General features: G+C 44.3%; 1 protein-coding gene and 1 non-coding gene across 3 annotated transcripts; both read right to left on the reverse strand.

Annotated features, from left to right (window-relative positions):
• Positions 1-630: 630 nt before the first annotated feature.
• On the reverse strand, positions 631-760 carry LOC111951573 (small Cajal body-specific RNA 14). The gene has a single exon (XR_002875623.1). It is a non-coding gene; the product is annotated as a small Cajal body-specific RNA 14 (non-coding RNA).
• Positions 761-912: 152 nt separating this feature from the next.
• LOC111951528 (zinc finger protein AEBP2) lies at positions 913-18942 on the reverse strand. 2 transcript variants are annotated; one of them, XM_023969702.2, is made up of 8 exons: positions 18328-18942; positions 15363-15579; positions 14730-14837; positions 12561-12747; positions 11935-12059; positions 6337-6404; positions 4344-4457; positions 913-2665 (listed from the first exon to the last, which is right to left on the reverse strand). In XM_023969702.2, exons 1-8 carry the CDS (start codon positions 18834-18836, stop codon positions 2653-2655), a joined length of 1341 nt encoding a protein of 446 aa, XP_023825470.1. In that variant the 5' UTR covers positions 18837-18942; the 3' UTR covers positions 913-2652. The 2 variants fall into 2 exon arrangements, with proteins under 2 accessions (XP_023825470.1, XP_023825469.1); XM_023969701.2 differs by having other exon boundaries at positions 11935-12077; positions 18328-18941.
• Positions 18943-22240: the final 3298 nt, after the last annotated feature.

Below are 22240 nucleotides of genomic sequence, written 5' to 3' on the forward strand. Positions count from 1 at the left end.
ATTGATCATGTAACACTAACAAACCTAACGCCAGATCTCGTCAGTTGGTGAGAAATTATTGATAGATTACCGCTAGCCTGGAGGCTTCATGATGTTATTGTAGGGCCCAGTGGACTGATACTGCTAATATTGTTTTTGATCAATGTTTTGTTGTTCCATACCTCAATATTCCAGAGGTGATGTCAGCAGTCATTGATCACTTTAATTATCAGTTGCGCTTGTCCTAGATGTAAATAACATTCTCTAATCCGACTTTCAATGCAGTCAGTTCATTATAGACAGTCATGCGAGTTGGACATACATCCCTGTCCATATGAAATGCATTCAACAAAACATGTGTACACACACAATGCTGAAGGATGACTTATTGGGTGGGTCGTAGGTCCTTCCGCAGCATGCTCACAAATCTGCTCAGCAAATCAGTCCCAGATGCCCCTACCACTGCCTGCTGCCCCTGCATTCCTCCCAAACAAGCCTGTTACACAGCCTCCCAAACACCACAACAGCCCTGCTCTGGATCAACACACACAGCCTGAACCAGCTAAAGAACAACCCCAGAACAGCACTCACAAACTAGGCCAGAGAGACAGCGAACCACGCTCTACCAACCGAGCCACAGAAAAGTACAGATGTGTATGGAACCATCGCACAGGGAGCCCAATAACTTGCTAGGTCCTGTCGGTGAGCCCCAGTATCACTATCTGTGGTGTCATGGTCAACAGTACACTGCTCAGTACTGCAATTTTAACAGAACAACCACAATCTCTACAGACATCCCACCCATGCCGGATTCAAACCAACAACCCTTTTGAATATAGTGCAGTGTCTTAACCACTGGTCCACCAAGCCACTGCTTAATGTCAGAGGCAATTATTAGAGATGACAGGTTTAATTAAACATTTTATTCAACAAAAAAAAAACTGTGATGCCATGTTATAATGGACCTCTACACACACACACACACACTCCGGTAGCTATTCAGACAGACCGTGAAGAACAGTCCTACTGTATAGTTCAACATGATCATCTCCAATCCCTGCGGACACTAACATGCAGAGGTTAGTTAGCCAGACTGACAGAAGACTGGAGAGAGAGGGGTTAATAATACTGTTATTACTCGCCTATTGCCAGCAGCACAAAGATAACATACAGAAACACACACACACACAGGCCTTACAACTTCCTCATCATCTTAACCATCAGAAGCTGTGACAGTAAAATGCACCTAGCTAGTGTCMGACAGAAACAGGGTGTACTTAACAGCCTTTAAAGAAATAACTATTTTCCTATTGCATTATGTACAATTATTACAGTTTAAAACATTTTTTTAAATGGAGCAGAAATAATAAAACATCTACAGTACAATTTCCAGGTATAAAAATATATTACCAATCTCCAGGAGTATTTACAAAGACACGTTTCTCTACAAAATGCAACTAGGTCTCTACAATATCAAGTAACTGTGCTGTTAAGCTCGTAGTCTAGTTGTATTAACTAAAACACCCCCAAAATAGCTAAAATGTTTAGCACCTAGTATATAATACATTTGGCCTACAMTACATGACCAAAAGTATGTGGACACCTGCTCGTCGAACATYTCATTCCAAAATCATGGGCATTAATATGGAGTTGGTCCCCCCTTTGCTGCGATAACAGCCTGCACTCTTCTGGGAAGGCTTTCCACTAGATGTTGGAACATTGCTGCAGGGACTTGTTTCCATTCAGCCACAAGAGCATTAGTGAGGTCGGGCACTGACGTGGGCCGATTAGGCTTGGCTCGCAGTCTGCGTTCCAGTTAAACCCAAAGGTTCGATGGAGTGGAGGTCGGGGTTCTGTGCAGGCCAGTTAAGTTCTTCCACACCGATCTTGACAAACCATTTCTGTATGGACCTCCCTTTGTGCAGGGGGGCATTGTCATGCTGAAACAGGAAAGGGCCTGCCACAAAGTTGGAAGCACAGTATCGTCTGGAATGTCATTATATGCTGTAGCATTAAGATGTCCCTTCACAGGAACTAAGGGGCCTAGTCTGAACCATTATTCCTCCTCCACCAAACTTTACAGTTGGCACACCTCATTCCGGCAGGTAGCGTTCTCCTGGCCAAACCCATATTCGTCCGTCGGACTGCCAGATGGTGAAGCGTGATTCATCACTCCAGAGAACGCGTTTCCACTGCTCCAGAGTCCAATGGCGGCAAGCTTTACACCACTCCAGCTGACGCTTGGCATTGTGCATGGTGATCTTAGGCTTGTGTGTGGCTGCTCGGCCATGGAAACCCTCTTCATTCTACTGCCAATGTTTGTCTACGGAGATCGCATGGCTGTGCTCAATTTAATACACCTGTCAGCAACGGGTGTGGCTGAAATAGCCAAATTCACTAATTTGAAGAGGTGGCTRCATACTACTGTGTATATATAGTGTATTTTCAGAAACCATTGAAAACAAATACTAAATTCACTTCATCATTTGGAGGAATTTGACATTGAAAAGAAAGTGAAAAGAGCAGAAAGTGAAAAAGGGGGGAATAAAGGAGGTATTGAAATCTCTGGTCTTCTCCACTCCTGTCCAGACAGGATATGACATAGGGACTTCCTGTGYGGGGTGACATCGTCAGGCTCCTTCTGAGTCCCTTTTGATTGGTCCTTCTTAGCCTCTAGAAGAACATCCTGTAACGACAGCGGCACTTTACATTAGTTTCCAGTTATGCATCTTGTGTATGCATGTCATGACTCTTAACACGGTCCGCCTCCACCCACAGTCATTCATGTACTGTAATCATTCCTCTACATGTTCAGAATGTTACACATTCTACCGAGGGTTTTACAGAACTATGAGAGAACTACCATTACATTTTCATACAGGAGTAATAAAGGCCCAGGGAACGACTTTTGTGAAGAAATATATTTATCAGGGGAGTGATGGTGAGGGTTGCATTATAGTGGCCAGAAGGGTCAACAGCAGAGGATGACACTCAAGATGAAAGATGGCATTGAGGGAGGGAGGTGAGTCAAGAAAGGGGTGGAATGCTTTGTCTACAGCGTAGTATTTTCTACTGGCTGACAACAGTGACTGGCGCCACCCGGTGGGGAAATAAATAGCAGTCACATCATTCCTGAATCTTGAAAGCTGTACTTTTCAGATTACTCCTGACACACAAATCATAATGACAACACACCATAACCTGACCCTACTGAATGTCAGGCATGTCAGGATTCCTCCTCTCACCATCCAATACGACACAGAGGAGGAGGAGAGTGGAGGAATGTGTGTTTGAAAAACAGGCCAAGGAGCCAGTGAGTGCTTCAGAGGTTAGGGGTCACCCAGGAAAATACTACTTGAGTAAAGATACTTGGTTTTAAATTAACTTAAGCATCAGAAGTAAATGTAATTGTTAAGATGATTTAAGTATCAAAAGTAAAGGTATAAATCATTTGTAATTCCTCATATTAGACAAATCAGACGGCACGATTTTCTAGTTGTTTTTAATTTACGGATGGTCAGGGGCACACTTTACAAATTAAGCATTTGTGTTTTGTGAGTCTTCCAGATCAAAGGTAGTAGGGATGACCTGGATGTTCTCGTTAAGTGTGTGAATTAGACCTTTTTCCTTTCCTGTTATGCATAAAAAGTTTGAAAAGTACTTTTGGGTGTCATGGAAAATGTATTGAGTAAAAAGTACATTATTTTCTTTAGGAATGTAGTGAAGTAAAAGAGGTCAAAAATATAAACAGTAAAGTACAGATAGCCCAAAAGAAAACTTTAGTAATTTAAAAATATTTTTACTTAAGTACTTTACCCCACTGAAGGAGGGGGGTTCTTCAGGGAACCATACCTTCTTCACGTTGCCTATAAAGCATTTACATCACTGCTTGTAAGAATAAAAGAGGAAAGACTAGGTACAACAAACTCAAAGCCGCCGGCATACACATGCAAGGCCGACGTGGGGTTCAGGATCACATCTCTCCACAGGCATTGGGCGTTCATATTTAGCTCTGTGCTGCATGGCCATCCATTACAGGAAGACTGTAACCATCATTAATTAGCTGGGTAAACACAGAGTAGCACTGGCCCTCAGGGATCACTGGGCCAGTACCGAGTCTAGGAAAACACACCGGCTGTGGTAGGTATGCTCACATTGTTGTTGTTGTGAGTCAACCAAAGTATGAGTTATGTGCACGTCCACAGGCACACACCCCACTATTTGGAGATTAATGATTAGCCCTAATGGTCTCTGCTCAAGATTTGGCAAACCCCCCCTCCTCCTCCAGTGCATGCACACCACACACACACACACACACACAACACACACCACACACACACACACACACACACACACACACACACCTGTATATGTTGGGGTCCAGCAGTACGTGTGTCTCCTGGGGCAACTGGGAGAGGTGGACCACCTTGGTCTTCTGCTGCGGCCGGTCACTCTCATTCACCCACACATCAGGTAGTCTGGAGAGAGGGAGAGAGAGATTGAGAGAAAGCGAGAGAGAAGGAGGAGAGAGAGAATGTGAGAGCACAAGGGAAGAAGGAGGAGAGGAGAAGGAGGAGAGAGTGAGGGAAGAGGTGACAGACAGTACAAATCTTGTAATTGGCACCGTGGCCTCTCTGAGCTGGTGTCTGACTGGCATCTAACAGAAATGGGTTAAGAGGAGATTGCAGTGGTACAAATGCATGCTTCCTAAAGTGCTTGTCTAACTAAAGAGTGTATTTAGGTGTTATCTGTGGGAAACATTGGGAGAGGATCAATGCCAGTACTGGGCTCCTCTCTACTCCTGCTACAGCCGTCACTGTGTGCGTCACCAGGAAAGCATCCCAATGAACAAACAGAGAGAGGATGTGGGGGAGATGTGAATAAGCGGTGCCTGGTTCATCATTAGCAGACTGCTTGGCTATAGATCACAGATTCAGAGAAGGGCAGATGAAAGCCCCAGGGGGGGGGGAAGGAGAAGGAAAGGAAGAAAGTGGATAGTGGATGAAAGGAGAAGAGAGGTAATAAAGAATTGGAGAGGCGAGAGGGGACCATACCCTTGCAGAGGGATGAACCCAAGTGGACAGAGCCAAAACAAAACTGCAGAAAAGCACCCAATATCATGCTAGGAGACAGAGAGGAAGGCCTCAGCGGTCTCCCGTTACAGTTTAAATCGCAGCAAATACAATGCTCACTGTAGACATAGGGTGCTGCTGCAGCTGAGTGCTAGAAGTGACTACAATAACATCTGGTAGACATTCTCCATGGTAGTGTGGGTGACGGTTGCTTTTACAGCAACATGGTCCTTAGAGAGACATATCCAACTCTTAACCAAAACACTCTCACAGCTTCTGAAATGAGTGCCGCAAAACGTCTCTTGCTCCTCCTCCTCCTCATCCAAACCCCAAAACAACAAAAATTCCAAAGAGAGAGGTTTATTTTGGACATGTACCATGAAAGCGAGCGTCGTTTTGGCTTATAGCCCGTTTCCTGACCCAGAAAGTTGTTTCTATCGGAGATGAGCTCTCTGGGAGAGGGGTTTTAGACAGAGCAGAGCTGAGCTGACAGCCCGTTCCTCCAGCTGAGAAACTAATGGCTAGAGAGGAGGGCTGCACAGGGCTTTGTCTCAGTCTGAAGTGACTTCCTCTCCTTCTCTCCTCTGGCTGAGAGACTAATGGCCTCAGGAGGAGTAGGGCTGCAGCTCAATAGTCTGAAGTGGCTTTCTCTCCTTGTCTCCTTCCCTTCAATAATTTTCCTGATAATATAGTACGCCAACTACATTTGCTAACTTACAATATTCCAGTCTGAAATGCACACAGCTGGTTACGATAGCTGTTATGATAGTCAAGGGAGCTCTTGGTCATTAATTCTCTCCTCAACTGGGCCACTGATCAAAATTAACCTATGGGACTACACCAAAGGAAAAGAGAAAGAGTTAGAGAGGGATGAAAGGATGGATAGAGATCACAGGGTAGCTCCCACGAGATGAGTGAACTCATCCAGATCACTGACCCTTCTGGATGGAGACGCTAACCTGGGTATCCTCCTGTGTGTGTGTGTGTGTGTGTGTGTGTGGTGCGGTGCAGTGGTAGGGTCACATGTGATTGCCAGCCTCCTGCCCACAGCCACAGGACAAATTGACTAACCACCACTAAACGCCTGCTGACATTTACAGAGCAGGGGAGGAGAAGGATAGGAAGAGAAGGGGGGGGGGTAACCCTCTGCTTGCCAGTAGGTACAGGAGGGAAAAGGGAGCGAGGGGAGAGAAGAGGACTGTGGCCTTGTGTCTGCCAACAGGAGAGAGATGAAGAGCAGGATGTGGGGAGGAGAGGGAGGGTGGAGAAGAAGAGAGCAACTCACATGTCCTCAGGAGTCCAGTGGAGGAGGACTTTAACCTTCCCAGAATCTTCCTTCCTCCTCGCAATTACCTAGAGATAGAAGAAGAAGAGAGGTAAGACACCACCCAGTAAACAGAGACATTGGAAAAACAACACATTGTTGTTGAGGTCATACTGGAGAGATATTTGGAGAGACACACCCACCCACACACCATCCCTAACCAAAGGCCTGATGATGATGATGGCAAGTCAGTAAAAGGAATCAGACACCTGGCTCCAGTCTAATTGAGCCAGACTCAATCTGTCCTCCCTCCCACTCTGTAGACTAACACTGTTACCTCACTGGCCTGAAGACGCCAGTCCAGCCACTAAACATATACACAAACCCTGTGTGTGGTAGGAACAATACAGCTCCCTGACTGACGTTAGTGCATTCCACAGTGAGTGAGTGCGTGTGACCCTGGACCAAGGTGAAGACTAGGAATGCTCTTTATCTTTAGAAACACACAGATGGATGTGTGCGTACACACACACACACACACACACAACGTAAGTCACAGCGTGAAAAGACATCACACTAGATTCTCTCCCATGGTTTTATTTGCTTATTGCTTTGGCTTGGAGAAGGCCTGCTGGGTTTGCCTGGCTACCCAACGTACTTGCTTCAGCCAACTGCTACGCCACGCCCACGGACGTTAATTTCTTCTCCGCAATGAGTCTGGATCCGAGTACCTCCCCGACGATGTCTAGAACGCRAACACATTCTAACCATACTGATTGGCCCCAGAAACTGATGGGTGGGGCCAGAGCCAGAACACACGTGGGTAAAGCTGATAAAGCTGTAAAGACCCAATCGCTGACGACTTTGTTTTGTACAACACCCATCATTTTGCCATCCCCACAAACGACTTCAATGATGGCCGTCTCAGACTGAAGTACGAAGTGAACAGAGCAGCGGAATAACTTAGTCGGAGTCGTCAGGCAACTGCTGGGTTCCTGCGCTGTCTATCTCTTGATTTCTCTGTGATAATACGGGTAGAGGCACTCCAACTGCATGTGTAGGGGAGAGATGGAGGAGTGAGGGAGGACAGAGACTGGGAGGAGGTGAAGAGGTCTGTTTTTAACCGGCTCCAACAACAGGCCTGGCTGGGTCTGGACTCTGGCATGTACGTCAGAGCAGTGTGTGTGTTTCGTGGGAGGGTTGCTGGCAGTTCCCTTTATTAGCAGTTTAATTAAAAGGGCCACAGGAGTCAGTGTTATTCCCTGCCTGGGCCCTTCATTTTCCGCAGGCCTCAACACTGCACACATTAACTCATGTGCGTTTAAACCAGACTCGGCTGGCGATCGGTCAATTTTGGAAAACAAATTGTGTGATTGTGATGCTTTAAAAAACAAAACACATATTTTTTTTAAATCCGCATTTAATCTCAGCAGGCTTTTCATTTGAAATAAATGGAGGTTTAATTGACCCTGGTCAGCCAGTCGACTGCCTGCCCCTCTCCCAGCCTTCAGCTGGCTCAATGGAAGTTGTCAACTTTTTACGAATCTTTCRTTTTCATTTCAACAWCTTTCTACGTGTGATGTGCTCAACGCCTCGAGCAAGATTGCTTGATCCAAAAGATCCATTCTTGCTGCAGCTTTCTGCTCCTCTGATTGCAGAATCTTTAACACATGTTTAAGTATTTCTGGTGCCATCCCCAGGGTCTGGAAAGTGGCCCACATACTCCCCCTTCAAAAGGTGGTGACGGGTCACATAAGTAATTAGAGCCCTATGTCCAAACTCTTGCCTCGCAAAAATTATAGAACCCTTGGTAAATACTCAGATCCTTTTTAACTACGAAATGTATTGTAATTATACAACGGGTGGGTCTAACGGTGTCTGTTCCACAAGTTACCACGGGCTAAAGCTATGATGTTGAAATGCTAATTTTCTCTGTTCCGTCTCACTGTGCAATCCACTGTCCAATCAGCCCAGCCAGAAGTAMAAATAAAATAAAAAGAAATWAAAAAGAAATTAAAAAAAGCTGAGTAAAAATAATAATATATATAATAACTCACAAAAGTAGCGCACTGGGCCTTTACTAGTATTAGTGTCGGGACTATATCTCGTGGAAGGATGAAATAGTATGAATAAATTAATCAAAATAACGCTCATGAAAATATGTCAATCATTTTAATATGTTGGTAACCCGTTGTATAACAGTGATAATGCCCTCRAAGCCGGTGTTTGGAGGATACATTTGCACGGTTTGCAGGCCCTCGACTAGGTCTCGGTCCTAACACCCGTGCCAATATATACTCAAAAAACACCGGCTTCTCTGGCATTATCACTTAAATGTAAACCAGTCACTGCCCGGCCCTTTTTGTTGACCTGTTTAAAGCCTTCGACCCATTACTTATTCAGAGGTTTTCATCAATTGGCCTGGACCAGGCTGCGTTTAGCTGGTTTGAAAATGATTTAAAGATGCACCATGCAGAAACCACTCTGCCATTTCCTGGTTGCTAAAATTCTAAGTTCGCCTAATTTCAGTTCCTTTATTAGCAGTATAATTAAAGGGGCATGGGAGTAAAGTGTAGAGAATCACTGTACCATCTAAACCACTGGAATATATTTTCCATAACCAAAAACATTCTATTTTCAGTTGTTTGAAGCAGTTGTACAAAACCTAAAGAAAGACGCAAAAAAAAGAAACTTAAGAACGGAAAGCATAGAAATAAAGCACATATAACATATGTACCGCTTCTTTGACTTGCTTTCACTGAGAATGACAGCTCTATAACTCACATTTCTATATGAATTTGGTTGGGTCACCCAAAAAGTTACAGATTGCTGCTTTAAAAAAAAGGACAGAGCACAGTGTGTATTTACTGATGGTGTTAAATCAGGTTTTCTTGACATAAAGGGTGTCCTACAGGGATCAATTCTTGTTCCGGTTATGTTCACATGAACAATATTGGTTTATCTGTGTGAAAAAATAAAAATAGATAAAATAAAAACATTCACCTGTATGCAGGTGACACTGTGGTGTATGCTATTGACCCCGCATCTGACCAGGCCCTATCAGAGTGTCAATCTTTCGCTCTTGCCCTCCAAGAAGGCCTTTGCTGAACTGACATTGGTACTTAGTGCAGGTAAAACCAAGAACATGTCATTTTCCAAATCTGATGATTTATGCATAAGTACTTCGTAGGGGTGTAATGGTACACGTATTCGTACCGAAACGTTCGGTCCAGGGACCTCGATTCGGTCGCACTGAACCCGAATGAATACATAAAAATAAATATTACAAAATATAAATACTACGTCTTTAGGCTATGCATACGCTGCGTAGTAGGCCTATGCCGTAAATCTGAACTTAAACAAACATTTAAGGCCATTCCGTTAAAACTAGCGCCTACGCGGACATCGGAATCAAAATGACCTTAACTGGCGCATTTCACATTTTGTGAGGCGCAGCCAGGGACCAGTTCTGTAAGATGGGGAGGTCAATAAACCAGAATTGGAGGTTCATCAACACTCGTTTAAATCTCCAGTTTGGGAACATTTAGACTTCCCAGCAGATTACAACTGATATGGGCAGAACGTTGTGGATAAAACGTTAACAGTATGTCGCCACGCTCAACAAGAATAGCCTATGCAGCTGCCAACAACTCAAATGTGTTGACGCATTTACTCTGACATCACCTGAGTACACCGGAGCAAGACGGAAACGCAAAGAAACACCACATCCTCCCACCTCGGCATTCAAGCATTCCTTGGCAGCTGACTCTGACCGGGCCAAATACATTACAAGAGCGATAGGTAGGCTGTGTTTATATATATTTTTTTACAATCTTTGCTTTTTAACCACGGACATACACCCATTCACGGTGATTGAGAATAGGGGGTTTTAGCGCCTTGTGAAAGTGCTTTAGCCACGTTACGAACTTCCTCCTGCACCAATTTAAGCAAACAGGTTGTACATGCTCTTTAAAAGCAAGCCAAAGATTAAGTTTAGAATGAATTGGCCAACGCACCCTGTGTTGCGCTTACTTAACAGTGCCAGACATCACATTACCCACGCATAGGAGATGTACCGTTCTACAGACATGTCCCTTTATGAGCGTCACAACTGCGCATCTGGCACTGAAGGAGACAGTGTCATGGTGTGTTCGTAATCAAGTGGGAATTTACCACACAGGACTGGGGAAACCCCACTTGAATGTCCCTCCAACTGGTACTTACTTGTGGGAAACTCGTCAATGATCTGAAGCACACACTTCTCCCACATAATTACCTCGGGTGTCGCCTACTAAGGAAATGGCCTCGAACAGCATTTGGCATTTAAATGCAACAAAACATTAATATAAAGCACTCTATTGTGGGTCAAAAAAAAAAGGTTTACAAGCATGATAGCTGTACTTTTAGTTTATGGTTGACGCAGCTTGTTGGCAATTAGCTACTGGCGTTTCTCAATGAGTTCAAATCACATGAACGCATCCAACAGGTATTTATGACTTCACAACTCGTAAATTCCCACCTCCCAGAAGATGACGAATGCAGCATCATAGTAGGACCAACATAACTATCCTGTCACAACAGAATGACAGGAATATCATGAATGGATTTTCACCGAAACTGAACCGTGACCCCAAAACATACCAAACCGTGGGTTTGATATACAGTTACACCCCAACTACTTTGGATTGTGCCCTCATTGATCGTGTCCCCTCTTATATAAATATCTGGGCATCTGGATGAACAGAAAGCATGTTGATGAATAAGTGAAGAAATTAATCATTCAAATAGGCTTCAAATCCTGTCTTTCGTTAAATAGCAGAAAACAAATCATCCAGTCAACATTCATTCCGGTTATTGACTGTGGCGATTTGTCTATATGAACGCAGCTGCCACKGTACTGAAGCCGCTGGGCACAGTTTATCACAGTGCATTATTACGGGCGATAGGTTCCGTACACATCATTGCATTTTGTATCAGAAAGTAGGCTGACCCTCCGTGAAGTCTCGTAGATCGAGGCATTGTGCTTTTTTTTTTGTCTATAAAGGCCTCTTGCATAAACTCCCATCATACCTTACCTCATTGTTAAACTTCAGACGTACAAGTTACCCGACCCGGACTCAGGGATGGCTAACCCTGGAGAGCCCTTCAATCTCCACCGAATTAGGTAAATCTGATCACAGTTTTTCTCCAAAAGTCCTTAAAGTTAGTTGGTGCCTCTAGAGAATTCAGGCAGATGTTAGAGGGCCTTTTAACTGAATAATGTATTTGTTTCATATGATTGTGTTTACTTTTCACGTATTGTGTAATTGATGCGTGTATAGAAAGACATGTATAATAGTGTAACGGTTGTGTATTGATGTGTTCATGTAAGGCCTCATCTTCGAAAGAGAACGTGGCCTCAGCATGACTCCCAGCTTAAATAAAAGGGGTAAAAAAATATATACAAATAAACTCCTCTGTGCAGCTGAGACCGTAAAACTGTAGGTCTGTCGTGCCCYCTGCTGTCTGAACAGTGAAGTACAGTGTGTGTGTGCAGGACCATGCATGGTCTGCTRCCGCTGGATCCCCGACCATGCTGTGGAAGACGACGGTGATGGTGTGTGTGTGTGTACTACTTACCGTGCTGTGAAACACAACACTGTGTCCGTTGCCTAGGCTCTCTATATGTGTAGCCAGGTTGAGGCAGATGGCCCGGTGTCTGATAGCATCCATGGTCTGGGCATCAAAGAAGTCGTGAGGTCGTGCTGGAGGGACAGAACACACTGGGGTGAGAGAGGGGGAGCGTTAAACTGAGGTTCATAGGTCGGGAGGTCAGAGGGGATTAGCCAATCAGATGGATCTGACCCTCGTAGATATTCATCATCAAAACGTTTCCCACCACCCGATTGGTTAAGACGCTTGGTTTGAATGCCAGGCAACCTGATCAGTGAGTACATGATTGGTTTATTGATTGATTGTATGATTGAGGTGTGTGCCCGTGCATATCTGTGTGTGTATACACATGCTTGCATTTGTGGGTGCTTGTATCTGTGCTTGTATTACCATCCTTATGGGTACCAGAAATTCCCAAAAGTCCCAGAGGACAAAGGCTATTTTAGGCTTACAGTTAAAATTAGAGCAACAATTAGGGAAAATAGGACTTTTAATGGAGATCAATTTTAGGTCCCCACAAGGATAATAAAACATATGCTGTGTGTGTATTGCGTGTGCTTATATGTGCGTGTGTGTGTTTCTCGGATACGTACGTAAAGACCGCCTGCGTTTGTTCTTGAGTTTCCGCCTCTTGTTAAGCCCCGCCTTCGAAGGTGAATCCTCCTTCATCTTAGCCTGATTGGCCAGCTTGTTGGAGTTCTGGGAGCTGAAGTGGGTGGGTACGTGGCGCGCTAGCCCCCCCTGGGAGGCAAACGTGGCATTGCAGCCCCCCACCACACACTGGAGATAGAGACAACACCGGTGAGAACACAAGACTAGAAGATTTAACAGTAGATCGCTTATACAACAGCACGTACATAGAGAACAACAGTATCGGTCATTCTATTTGATGAAATCTAGGTGATTTCCATTTTAATAATAGTTCAAAGGGTTCAAAGAGGAAACTGTAGGTTTGGGTATAGAAGCACAGTTCAATGGAACCACTCAATATAATATCATGCATTAGCTTTACAGAGGATCGTGTGTGACAAGTGTATTGTGTTGGAGATCATTAGAATCATTCTAAGACTAGAATAATCTATAGCACATGACATGTACATACAGTAGGTATGGGGCCTTCAGAAAGTATTCACGCCCCTCGACTTTAGCCACAATTTGTTTTGCTACAGCCTGATTTTCAAAAGGCTTCAATTGAGATTTGGTGTTACTGGCCTACACACAACACCCCATAATGTCCAAGTGGAATTATGTTTTTACAAATGTTCACTAATTCATTAAAACGGAAAGCAGAAATGTGTTGCGTCAATAAGTATTCAACCCCTTTGTTTTGGCAAACCTAAATAAGTTCAGGAATAAAAATGTGCTTAAGTCACGTAATAAGTTGCATGGACTTAAGTGTTTAACATGATTGTTGAATGACTACCTCATCTCTGTACCCCACCCATACAATTATCTGTAAGGACCCTCAGTCGAGCAGTGAATTTCAAACACTGATTAAACCACAAAGACCAGGGAGGTTTTCCAATGCCTCGCAAAGAAGGGCACTTATTGGTAATTTAAAAAAAAAAAAAGCAGACATTGAATATCCCTTTGAGCATTGCGAAGTTATTAACACCCAGTCACTACAAAGATACAGTTGTCTTCCTAACTCGGTTGCCGGAGAGAAAGGAAACCACTCAGGGATTTCACCATGAGGCCAATGGTGACTTTAAAAACAGGTACAGTGTTTAATGGCTGTGATAGGAGAAAACTGAGGATTGATCAACAACACTGTAGTTGCTCCACAACACTAACTGACAGACTGAAATGAAGGAAGCCTGTACAGAATATTCCAAAACATGCWCCCTGTTTGCAATAAGGCACTAAAGTAAAACTGCAAAGAATGCGGCAAAGAAATTAACTTTGTCTTGAAAACAAAGCGTTATGTTTAGTGCAAATCCAACACCACATTACCGAGTACCACTTCACATTTTCAAGCATGGTGGTGGCTGCATCATGTTATGGGTATGCTTGTCATCGACTAGGACTTTTCTTTAGGATAAAAATAAAAGGAAAAGAGCTAAGCACAGGCAAAATCATAGAGGAAAACCTGGTTCAGTCTGCTTTCCAACAGACACTGGGAGACAAATTCACCTTTCAGCAGGACAGTAACCTAAAACACAAGGCCAAATATACACAGGAGTTGCTTACCAAGACGACATTGAATAATGTTCTGGAGTGGCCTGGTTACAGTTTTGACATAAATTGGCTTGAAAATCTATGGCGAGACTTGAAAATAGCTGTCGAGCAATGAGCAACTTGACAGAGCTTGAAGAATAAAAAAAAGTATGTGCAAATATTGTACAATCCAGGTGTGCAAAGCTCTTCCAGACTTACCCAGAAAGACTCACAGCTGTAATCACTGCCAAAGGTGATTCTAACATGCATTAACTCAGGGGTGTGAATACTTCTGTAAATTAGATATTTCTGTATTTCATTTTCAATAAATAAGCAAAAATAAATAAAAACATGTTTTCACTTTGTCATTATGAGGTAGTGTGTAGATGGGTGAGGAAAAAACTATTGAATCCATTTTGAATTCAGGCTGTAACACAACAAAATGTGGAATAAGCCAAGGGGTATCAATACTTTGTGAAGGCACTGTATATGACATGAGGATGTGGTTTGCAGTCAGTGCTTTGATGTGTGTGTGACAAGTGAAGGGAGAGTGCGCGAGCGAGAGACCGAACAGGAAAATGGAAGAAAGGAGGGCGTTTTCTCACCTTGAATGGTTTGTCTCCGCTGTGTGAGACCATGTGTCTCTGGAGCCAGCTCTGACTGGTCGACGGRGTGTTGTACACCTTGCAGCCCTTCCACAGGCACACAAACACCTGGCGAGAGGAGAGCAACACTGTTAAACACACGTCTCTTCACAGGTCACTCACAACCTAGCTCTTATGAGTTACCCAAGATGCAATGTAAGAAACTAAACGTCCTACGAAATCCTACTATCCTAGAGAATTGTAGTAGTTGGCAGAATGAATTTATATATGAAATGTCTATGRCCATTTTTAACTTAAGCCCCTAGAAACTCAATCCCCCATAAACTGACCCCCGCCCCCTCTGAACCTAAAGTTCCAAGAGAGGTAAAACATCAAGYGGTCTTCGTACAGCAGTACTTCTCATCTGGAGTTAGTTTAACACAGGATGTTTGGATTATCTTCGAGATGGAGAAGAGGGGGATTGATGTTTTGAAGACAGGGTTGTGGTGGCGGAGAAGAGGGGGAAGAGGAGAAGACGAGTTGGAGGCATAAAACTAGAAGGTGAAGGAAGAAGGGGATAGAAGATGGTGAGCAGGCAGGAGGACAGAGAAGATGATTTAGGAAGTGAAGGATAGAAGAAGAAGAAAAACATACCCCTCCCCGTTGTCCGTCCACGTGCACGCCCCTGATGTGCTCAGCCAGGTCTGGGCTGGTGGTAAAGAGGAGCTGGCACTGGTCCCAGCAGCAGGTGTATGCCACGCCCTTACCCGCCGACGGGGTGGCGGTGCCAGGGCCGTGCCCGTTCATCATGGCAGGTGTGGAGCGCCCGCTGGACGCTGTGCTCTCCATGTCCATCAGAGTACTGCTGATACTGAGAGGGAGGGAGATGGGGTCAGCACAGAGATCTGTAGGTCTACATAACAAATCAAATGTTATTAGTCACATGCACCGAATGCAACAGGTGTAGACCTTACCTTGAAATGCTTACTTACAAGCCCTTAACCAACAATGCAGTTAAGAAAATATCTACTAAATAAACTAGAGTAAAAAAACAAGAGTTACAATAAAATAACAATAACGAGGCTACATACAGGGGCTACCGGTACCAAGTCAATGTGCGGGAGTACAGGTTAGTTGAGGTAATTTGTACATGTAGGTAGGGGTAAAGTGGCTATGCATCGATAAACAGTGAGTAGTAGCAGCGTAAAAAAAGGGGGAGGGGGTCAATACAGCCATTTAATTAGCTGTTCAGCAGTCTTATGGCTTGGAAGGGTAGACGCTGTTAAGAAGCATTTTGGACCTAGACTTGGCGGTCTGGTACCTCTTGCTGTGTGGTAGCAGAGAGAACAGTCTAACTAGGGTGGCTGAAGTCTTTGGAAACTTTTAGGGCCTTCCTCTGACACCGCCTGGTATAGAGGTCCTGGATGGCAGGAAGTTTGGCCCCAGTGATGTACTGGGCCATATGCACTACCCTCTGTAGCGCCTTGCGGTCGGTTCTAGTCATAGGTTTGGACAGCCTCAGTCACTAAATCTGGGTGATTTAGTGTGTTTACAGCATGTGCCGACACCGCTCTTCTACAGACGGTGCCACTTCTCTGGGGCATATGAGGTTTAGTATGCCTGGTCTACAAGGAGGGATGTGAGGGTGTCATGGCGGATTTTAATCTCATGCCACTATAGACATAGAAGTATCTCCCTTCGTCCTCACACACAAAGCTTCTCAGAGTGCACTAGTGACTCAGTAATGCTACCACGTTGGACTGAATGAAGAGAAAGTGACACACACACCTCGTAAGGCTGCCTGCCTCCAGCTGCTCCCCTGCCCTGTTCCTGAGGTCCTCAGTGCCAGCAGGGGAACAAAAGTTACATTGAGACCATGCAGCTGCCCAAACAACAGAGCTCTCTCCTCCATTCACTCCTTTCTTACTACAAGCCTTTCTGCCCCGGCTAGACAAAGCAACGCGCCATGACRGGAGAGGGCCGAGGGGGGAATCCCCTCTCCTTCAGATACAACAGGGCTGCAGGAGCTGAAGTGTTGTAACACAGGGTCTTCAGCCTTTGTGCTAACTGGGTTTCTTTTGTTAGCTACCCGCTACAGGTCGTCCTATGGCTACAGACTGAGACAATCTACTGGGATCCAGAAAGGGAATTATTCCACTATTTTAGCAGCAAAAGGAGAAGGGTGGATATCKGGGTGTGTGAAATGGTTGAGTTCTCTGCYTCCATTTGAATAAGAAAAGTATGTGTATATCGTTATTTTCTGTTGGCTAGTCTAGTGATATTCAGACATCGTGTACAGGGGCAAATCTATATGTATTAGTATATGGCTGATAGGACCCTATATCTACACTGGACTTTTGCATACAGGCTTTTGCCTATGTGTCTGTGTGTTGACTTCTATTGTTACATGCACATAAAGAGTCAGGTTCAAAAGCATACACGCACGCGTAACCGGAATTCTGCATAGTGTTAGGAGAATCAGATCGGCGAACTCACTGTTTTTCGGCGGGGCCGCGGCAACCGTGAGTAAATGATTCTAAGTTGCATCGTAAGAGAGTTGAGCAGCGAGTTGCATACATCATTACTCATTCCTAACACCTTTGATCCGATTCACTCTCTCATTCTGCACTAGTTTATGATCCAGTGGAAATTCCATCTGGGCCATTTCACATAACGGCATGGGGGATTCTGGGTACTAAATCTAAATATCTCAGAAAGACTTGTGTGTGTGAGTCCCTCATGTGCGTGTGGGTGAGAACCTGTGTGTATAGGACTCATCTCAACACAGACATCCTGTAACTACAGTCACAAGGCCAAACCAACTAGGAGGCGATGAAGAGTTGCGTTGACCACACGGACCCACTTGACACGTCTGTAAGTGTGTGTGTAGATATGTTAGAAGTAGCTCTGTGGCTAAACACCACTCTTCACATGAAAGCTGGGGCCTCTTGGTTGGTTTGTTAGTGTGCGATTATTATTATTCTTTGTCTCAGTGCATCACTTGTGAAATTACTCATGGGACTTTCACCAAACGGTTTTCAAGGATACATGCCAACTTGGACGATCTTACTTAAGTCACTGAATTGGTTCATAAGATAAAATCWAGTCTGAAATGTTCATATTGCTGGTGTGTCTCTTTTTAAAACGTGGTTTCATAGTAGCGACGTTATTACACAATGAGCATCGTGGTGGCCAAGTGGCAATGCAGGCCATACATGGACATCATGTCCAGATGCGGGTGTACGTGCAGCGTGGAACCACTCCGTTGAAAACTAAAGGCAAATCTAGGCCCATTCAACCATCGGTTAAAACTACGCATGTACCCAAATGTTGTCTGTTGTCAACTGTCCATAACGCATCGTTGCGCATTTGGGTGCTGATGCATTGTAGCAAAACAAACCCGATTGTTATGCTAAACTGTCGTTTGGCAAAATACAAAAGTACGGAGATATCACACAACGCTACATAATTGCAAGGATAGTGAATGCAACTTGTAACAATGTAGCTTGATCACAAACGTAAACATCTTATCAAGATTTAATCATTGTTGGAGTGGGCTGGCAACATTGTTGCGCTGCTTTGTATTCAACATTTGACTGGGTATTAGTAATCCACAGACCTGTCTTCCGAATCCATTCGACTGAGAGGTTCTCCATCCGAGGAGGATATCTCGACACTGGCCCGTCTTTTGATACCGTGGTCGGTTTTCTCCGTGGATTCCTCGCTTTTGGTCTTGTCGGAGCTAGGAGGCGAGGACACGCTCTCCTCTCTTTGTTCTTGATTCAGCTCCACGGTACTCTCTCCGGTTTCGGTGCTGCTCGCAGGGATTCCCTCCACGGGACTTTTAACCGGTTCAGACAGTTCACAGGCCGGTTCGTCTTCTTTGTTGCCGTTTTCCGTGGGTAAAATCGATTCTTTGGCGACTTCTGGTGCGACTGGAGGCTTCTCCTCTTTGCTGTCTCGGTTGCTCACGTCCATTTCTGTTTCGTCCTCGTTGTCACCCGGTTCCTGTTTCGAGTCTGTAGGGCCCTGCTTATTATTCCCGTTCTCTCCCATGGCCAATGTTCCATTTTGCTCGTTTGCCGGTGTTGAGTCTTGTTCGATACCGTTGGTTGTAACTGCAGCCATGTTCACAGCTCTTAGTAAGCTATTTTGTGTTGTAGGCTACTACCCCCCCCAAAGTTGGTTCTTTCTCCCAATCGCATGCGCTGCTTCACCATGAGTGTTCAACCGGGACGCGAGGGGAGGAGGCATAACCATGACGTAGTCCCCCGCATTGTGGACCGTTCCACGTGTTCCAGAGAACTATTGTTATATTTGTTTTATATTTACAAAAAAGTGTTCCAGAAAACAGAACATTGACATAATTTAAAGTGAAATGTTAGGGTAAATCTAAACAATTCTTACCACTATACCGGGCCTCCACTCTATTAGCAGGCCTAGCATATGTGTAATTATGTTTTTGTATAAAGCCTAGATTCAAGACTTCGTGCTTTTCAGCTAAAATTATTATATACAATTCTTGTCACCAACAAAAAAWWWWATATTTGGGGCATAAAACCATCGAAGCTCTGCAGATTTTGTTGTGAGGATACAGAATCAATAGACCATTTGTTTAGGTATTGCCCTCAGGTAGCCTGTTTCTGGTCTCAGGTTCAGGAATGGCTGAAAATGCTTAACATTGATCTAAAAGTGACCCTAGAAATAGTACTGTTAGGAGATCTAGAGAGACCGGGTCAGTCAATGACTAATATACTAATACTCTTAGTAAAATTATTGATCTTCAACTCGCAATCTGTGGATTCTATTCGATTAGATAGATTGAAATTGTACGTTAAACATCACAGCATAGTTGAAAGTTATGTGTTGCGTAGAACTTTGTAGAGGGTTGCCTGCAGCGATAGATGGGATGGGCTGAGGGAAGCGGAGGGTTGCCAGCAGAGATAGATGAGCTGAGGGAAGCGGAGGGTTTGGATGTGGAATTGGAGACAAGTGGGAGTGGAGTTGCTGTGCGGGAGATAGAATAATGGTCAAAGATAAGTCAAAATTAAACAATAAAAAGTACGTTTGAATGACACTGAGGGGCAGTGTTTTTACAGCTAATGCCGGTGTTGTGCCGAAAATCCCCCCCTCCCAGACCCCCCCCCCCCCCCCCTTCTAATTTCCTTAATTTTGTGGCTAGTTAAATACTTTGTGGCACACATCAGAGTCAAATACTTTCTATAGAACACACTTCACGTCAGGATAGGAAACCGAAATGAATAATTAATGTATGTGTAAAATGTTGGCAAGCAATAAAAATTTCAGAACAACTATGGCTGAATTATTATCCTTACACTTTCAAAAATACTAGTCGAATAAGACATGGGAAAGATGACGAATTTTGGCAAAGAGATTTATTTATAGACTAATACAAATCAGTAGCGGATTTATGTACGAGCGACATGGGCAACCGGCCACGGCGGCGGGCGCTTACGGGGGGTTTCACCCAGGGCGCCATACAAGCAAGAACCGCCACATACACTTGAAACAAATAGCCAAACCGAAAACTGCATTCAAAATGCTTTCTGCTACTAAGAACAGTGAAATGTAGGCTAAACTGACAAACGGAGTTAAAAACAGAAATCTCAACTGGCAAGCAAGTCGTAGCAATGAAGAACGCGAAGGGGGGAAATTTTCGGCACAACACCTGTTTGCCTGAGGCTGATGCTGTGCAGGTGTTTGTACACATGCATATACACACACTCTCATTCAAATAAACGCCTACAATAACACACACACATACATGTAATAGTGCCAGACATGCACACAAACATATACAGTTGGCATTGCTGTTATRATTGTAGTTGTCCTTGATGTTCTTTGGAGGAGGTGGGTCTGAACAGTTGAGGGACAGCTACTGGGGAACTGTGGGGGKATCTTGGAGGGTTCGGGTTCTCGTTTTTTGGCCTGGTGGGATACCTGTTGTAAGAAATTGTATAAGATACTGGTAACTTGTTTTAACCACTTCTCAACATAAGCTATTCTTGGCACAACATGCACCCATTCCCACTACTTTGTCAGACACACACACATCCCCTCCCCCATGAATAGGGCCTGTGAAAACAAACGCACATGCAGGATGCCTTTGGATGTGATTAGGACAAAGAACTGTGGGAAGGGCCAATGGAAACGTCGACATCAGGCCGAACAGGATTACCCACGACCCAGATCGACCAATCGGAAGGCCAGACGACAAGATCAACCTACTTTGCTTGTTGCCTATATAATCTGTATGTACTGCTTAGAGGGGCTCTCTTCTCCGACGATTTCATAAGAATCTGACAGAAAGGGGCCGTGCACGTTTTTGCCTGATATCTTTACACTTGAATAAAACGGCCTTATTATAAAATTATCCACCTCGTCCTATGTCTCCACTTGTTCTCCTGTCTCCAGTAAACGTTTTTACACTAAACTGTCCAAAGTGGCCCTTGAGCAGGGCATTGACCCTGGATGCTTCTGCATGTCGCCTGAATGGGAGTCTATTGGATGACTGGTATGGTGTAGTTGTTGAGCTGCAAGTATATTGTATGTTTGGGTATTCAATAAAAATAGTTGTTTAAAGTGTTCCAGAAAACAGAACATTGGCCCTAACATTTCAATTTAAATTATGTCAATCACCCATTAACACATTTCAGTCATACATCTAGACAATTCTTACCACCATACCTGTCCTATTAGCAGGCCTAGCATATGTGTAATTAAGTTTTTGTATAAAGCTAGAATTTTCATGCAAATTCATCAAAGCAGATATATTTTCTTTTCTTCATGACCCCAGGCCTTATTCTGTTGTAAAAGTAAGGTAGGAGATCATGACCACATGTAAAGGACTCTTCAAGTACAGGCGCAAGAAGTAGCTAATGGGTATCCTAATAAAATACTAAATACGTAAGTGGTAGGGATTAGGACTATAGGGTAGGAGGCATGGAAAGGGTAGGAACTAGTGGAAGGAGTGGAATGGAACCAGGCCACGTATCCACAGAGTGCTACAGGCCGGGACCACAAAAGATTCAGAGCCTCATTAACATAGCTACTCATGTGTGTCCAGCATGAAAGGAGGGGGGGGGGGGGGGGAAGAAGGGGAGAGGAATGGTGGAAAAGAGGGTGAGAATGGAGGTGACTGACCTTACTGTGTCGATGACCTGAGTGATTGGCTGCGTCTAGTGTGACAGTGGCATTGTCCAGAGCAGAGATCATTCATTTTACCAAGTGGATATGAGCTATTGGCCTGAAGGCTACCATTCCAGTTGAAGGCCAGAGTCCCAGTCCCTCAACGGACACAGAAAGGAACTTCATGACCTTTAAAGTTTGTCAATGTCTTGTCTTCAGCACCATCAGAGCTTCTATCCTATCAGTGATCAGGAAATCATATTTGTAACATGATAAAACCAAAACGGCAGGACGCATTGGAAATGAACTTCCTTCTATCTCCCAACGTTTAAAACAAATGTAAATACGTAGCTTGTGTCATAACATAAACCCCCACCACAGCA

This window comes from Salvelinus sp. IW2-2015, linkage group LG24 (assembly GCF_002910315.2).
Source record: "Salvelinus sp. IW2-2015 linkage group LG24, ASM291031v2, whole genome shotgun sequence".
Classification (NCBI taxonomy): domain Eukaryota; kingdom Metazoa; phylum Chordata; class Actinopteri; order Salmoniformes; family Salmonidae; genus Salvelinus; species Salvelinus sp. IW2-2015.